The sequence below is a fragment of the Lolium rigidum genome, chromosome 5, assembly GCF_022539505.1.
Source record: "Lolium rigidum isolate FL_2022 chromosome 5, APGP_CSIRO_Lrig_0.1, whole genome shotgun sequence".
In the NCBI taxonomy this organism is placed as follows: Eukaryota; Viridiplantae; Streptophyta; class Magnoliopsida; order Poales; family Poaceae; genus Lolium; species Lolium rigidum.
This window is the reverse complement of record NC_061512.1, coordinates 199,516,604-199,521,328: the sequence shown is the minus strand read 5'-3', so window position 1 is coordinate 199,521,328 and position 4,725 is coordinate 199,516,604. Positions and strand designations below refer to the sequence as shown.

The 4,725-nt window shown below is 44.6% G+C and overlaps 1 protein-coding gene across 1 annotated transcript; it reads left to right on the top strand.

The window, feature by feature from the left end:
• The first annotated feature begins 603 nt into the window (after nt 1-603).
• On the top strand, nt 604-1,299 carry LOC124658282 (zinc finger protein 2-like). Its single transcript, XM_047196656.1, has one exon. The coding sequence runs from the start codon at nt 777-779 to the stop codon at nt 1,131-1,133; it is 357 nt and encodes a 118-aa protein (XP_047052612.1). The 5' UTR covers nt 604-776; the 3' UTR covers nt 1,134-1,299.
• The last annotated feature ends 3,426 nt before the right edge of the window (nt 1,300-4,725 follow it).

Sequence of the window (4,725 nt, the reverse complement as noted above, 5' to 3'; positions counted from 1 at the left end):
TATCCTCGCAAAAAGGTAATATGTTATGTATAACTCTATTCTCACTGTATCGTCAAAGTTTTAACCATGAGTTCATCAACTTGCCGATGAAGTATGTTTGTAGAATACAATATATACAAGAATAAAATAGACGTGTGCAACCAAAAAAAAGTCTCAAGCAAATTTCAGTTACACCTCAGCCCGGAGGTTATGTAATTTTTTGTTTAGCCCGCCTGGAGGCTATGTGATGCTATACAATTACACTTCTACAGGCATAACTCGGACTAGTTGTTAGTCTTCAGTTATGAGACGTAACTGGACAAATCATCTCACTGAATATTGCATAACTGTATATTACTCGTAGTTCCTTAATCCTTACACGCGAGCTCTGGCGCGCATACGGTCACGGTCGGTGGAGTCACTCGACAGATGTTACAGCAGCACCCCAATCTTCTGGCGGAGCAATCCTATTCGTCGACTGGCCGATCCATCCACACATGAAATCTCTTGTCCTTTTCATCGGGTCTCCCTTCCCCTCCTGATAGATCCTGTACTGTACGTGTGTAACGTGCGTTCCCTCAGAGACCAGCGTACAATACTACTCTCGTCCACACCTACGACGCACCTCTCCCTCTCTGTCTCTACTCTCTATATACTAGGGTTGTCATGTACTACTACTTAAATCATTCATTTGGGTTATTGGGGTGCATCACCGTATGCATCAATTCTCCCAGACAACTAGAATACACTATCTAGGTTGCTAGAGACCCCTACCACTACAAGACCTTAGAGCTGCCATGGAGCCCAACGGCGGCGTTTGGGAAGGAGAGGGCGACATCGACCTGAACCTGTCCCTGCATCGTGCATCGTCGCCGGAGCCGGTGGGCTACTTCACCTGCACCTACTGCGACAAGAAGTTCTACTCGTCCCAGGCGCTGGGCGGCCACCAGAACGCCCACAAGTTCGAGCGCAGCGTCGCCAAGCGCACGAGGGAGCTCGCCGCCGCTCGTCGCCATGCCGGCGAGGCCGCCAAGGGAGGGAGCAATGCTGCGGGGAGCTCCGTGCACTCCTACAGGAGGGCGGCGCCACCGCCGGAGGCGGCTCGCGGCCGGGACCTCATCGCCGAGGAAATCGACCTGTCCCTCAAGCTCTGATGGTGCTGGATTGATCAAGGTTCTTTGCCACTGCAAACTTATAGTCGATTCGCCTTATTAATCACTTTTTGAGTTCTTGTGATGTTTGTTCTCGCTGAGAGCTCATGTCTAGACTCATTTGGCCACTGAAACCATGTTCCGCCCTCCGTGCTTCCTCTTTATCTTCCCTTTGTTCTTCTCTTCTACTAACTTATTTACTGGGACATGAGTCACTAATCTTGTGTAAAGACTAGAAATGGAACAAGTAGCAAGACAAATATATACTGTTTCCCAACAAGCATGGCTGCATATATACGATATGTGAAGAAGTTACTGCACAAGGTACATGGATCGATTAAAGGGTCTAGGCATGCAGTGAAACAGCTGCAGGTATAGCATCATTGCCTCGAGATAGATAAGCAGCATCAATAATTCGATCTTGTATAGCAGATCTGTGGGTGGTTTTCTTTTGGTGTGTGGTCCAATAGGCCTTCCAGTAGGATAGGGTCCTCCTGTCGCTGCAACTGTTTGTTCTGTTCAGTGCAACAAACACGTGAGCTATTACCTTCCTCTGTCGTTATTGGGATGGTGATACCAACTGAATAACTGTAATAATTTGAAGTGATGGCGAGGTAGCAACAGGTGGTTGTGCTGGGGACGCACAATGGAAAAGGTTGTGGAAAAGGAAGAAGCAGCTTGGAATAAAATCCCAAGAAATTCTTATATTTATGTAAGCTAGCCTGATGTACACCACAGAACTTTGGCCTCAAGTGGCCGTGTGAATGACATGACTATCTGGTGGCAAATCTGGATGGTGTTCACTTCGCGGATGGGCAGGACTCGATCTCGGCATTTGAAGCCATCCGGCAGGTTCTCGGTGAACTCTTTGTACCAAAAGCTCTCGGTACCTCGGTACGAGGCCTGCCATGCTTCTCCTCAAGATGGAGATCTCCGTCTTGTAGTTCATCAGGGTTTGCACCCCCTTTAGTTTACATGTTCGGAGGGTGTCATGGACTCATGGTGTAGGTGATGGGGTGTGTCAACTATGTGGCATAGAGGGGGATAGCAACTACATACTCCCCTGTTCCATAATTATTGTCGCGGTTTTAGTTCAAATTTTAAGTTAACCCAACAAGAATTATGGAACGGAGGAAGTATTATTCTCCCACATGATGGTCCGGTTCTTTGGAGTTGTGTTAGCTTAACTCATGACACTTGTTAGGTGCCTTGCGAACATTCTAAGCTTCTATGACATTATCAATGACAACAGTGGCTGGAGGCTCTTGTGGCTTGACCTTGGGTGTTTGTCATGGACCATTTGAACAATTAGAATTCAACTAGTCATTTAGCACTAACCTTATATGTCTTGCTTTGTAGGCTATTTATAAAGTGGTTATTTTTCGCAACAATGGAGGCCGCTAAGCAAACACAAGAACATGGACAGGTTTAGGGTTTGATGACTAGCCTTATGTGTGGAAAATATTGAATCCTCGTGCCAACTCTAGCATTGGGAGTTGGCATCATTTAACTCTCTCTTTTTTGTTCAAGAAAATAAGTAGATTAGGACATGAAACAATCTAAATAGTTCAAAGTAAAACATTGGACATTACTTACTTATGTTGTTATTAGAAAGTCTTTCAATAATGGCCACCATCATCCTACTCCCCATGATTATGAATCAAAGTCGTGTATTATATAAACTATGAACGGTTTATATTGTTGAGTCAATTTTCAGTGGTATGATACACTACTTTTTCATAATAAATATGCACATGTATTGTCTTATTGCCAAAATTTATGACTGTGAGGGGCGAGTGATTTGTTTAATTTATTTTAACTCTTATGTGACAACTTTAGGAGTAATAGACTCTCACTGGCTTTTTCAGCCGGCCTAAAAATATAATGGTGTTTATTATTTACTAGAGAATATGGTGGAAAGAAAGATCTTTTATTAAGCTACAAGGATCCAGAAAGTTCCCATGCCATCTATAATTAGTCTTTCTATAGTGGACACACCATCCTCCTCCCCCATCCCTTAAGGGACTCAGGTTCTTTGCAATGCACATATAATATACACACATATACAATGGCGGAGCATGGTTCAAGTGGTTGGAGGGGGAACAAATTGGCCAATTTGAGGTATTTCTAGCCAAAAAATTCCAAACCATTTTATTGTGGAGTTGGGGGCGGAGGCCCCAAACATAGTTTCAGACCTGTAGATATACGACGCCATTGCCTTCCGTAGTTTGTGTGATTGTAAAAACATTGGAAGAGAAAAACATAGAAATTAGATATAAATGCATGTACAAAACATAGGACTGTGAAATGCAAGAACTTTCTGAACTTGCTTGTTCGCTTCAGTAGGAAAAAATGCAAGAATCCTAGCGAGCACACATCCTGTGATTTTTTGGTCTCAAACAATGTGGGAATTTTATTTTCAAGTGTCTCCTCGATAATGATGCCAATAGAACTTACTCTATGTACTCCTATACTTCAGGAAATTCATTAAGCACACACCAAACGATTTAGTTATACACACTACCAGAAAAAAGAGTGTGCATGACCCAAAACATCTTGCGGCAACTAAAAAACTTCCTAACTCATAAACATAAGCCATATTTATTTAGCGATTTTTTTTAAAATAATACGAATTTTTTATTTAATTCTACGAATAGCGCGCGATTTTTAAAAATTGCAAAAGTGAGACTCTGTCGGCCTACAGCAGGCCGATCGGACTGCCGCGGGCCGATCGGACCACAGCAGGCCGATTGCAGGTCGCGGTGGGGGCCCGTCAGACGCCCGTCAGACGACAGCACCCTGTCGGTCTGCCGCTAGCATCCAAACCGTGGCATGGCCCCGGGCCACGCGCGCGCAGGCGCCACTCGTCGACACGGCCACGCGCTCCCGGCCACCCTTTTCTTCTTTCTTCTTTCTTCTTCCTCCTCTCTCGTCTCTTCTTCCATTCTCTCTTTCCCGCCTGCTTTCTTCCCTGGCTGCACAAGAACAGCTCGAAAACTTCAGCATATTTCGCAGATCCCTAGTGATTTAGCCAATAAAACTTCACCATTTTGCTGCTATTAGTTGAGGGAAGCTCGATCTACAGATGGGTTAGGTTTTGGAGAGGATTGGTGGTGCTGTTTAGCAGCAATGGTGATGAAGTGGTGGAGGTTGGTGGTGGTGTAAGGGGCTGAGCTTCTGCTGGTTCATGGTGGTGCTGAGGTGCTGCGTGTTGTTCGTGCTGTTCGTGCTGCTGCTGTTGGAGAGGTTGCTCACGCTACAAGGGTAAACCCTAATCTTTGCATATTAGTGTTAACTGTGTAGGTTAATGTAGGCTGGTTTTAGTGTTAGTGTATTAATGTGGGCTGGTTTTAGTAGTTGACGCAGACGCATTTTTTTTAGGTGAGCAAAGATGACAGATGTAGTGAAGATAGTATTTTATTATGGTGTGGGTAGTGTCCGATCAGATGAAATGGGAGTAAATCTGAGTGAGTTCAAATCTGTAGAGATGAATATGACTGCTCCTAGAACATGGACAATTGAGCAGGTGAAGGACTGGTTGACAGAATGTTTCGGGCTTAATCTACGAAGTGCACACCGTGGGTGTGCATGCATT

Coding starts and splice junctions, on each gene's coding strand:
- LOC124658282 (XM_047196656.1), top strand. CDS start 777: ATGGAGCCCAACGGCGGCGTTTGGGAAGGAGAGGGCGACATCGACCTG.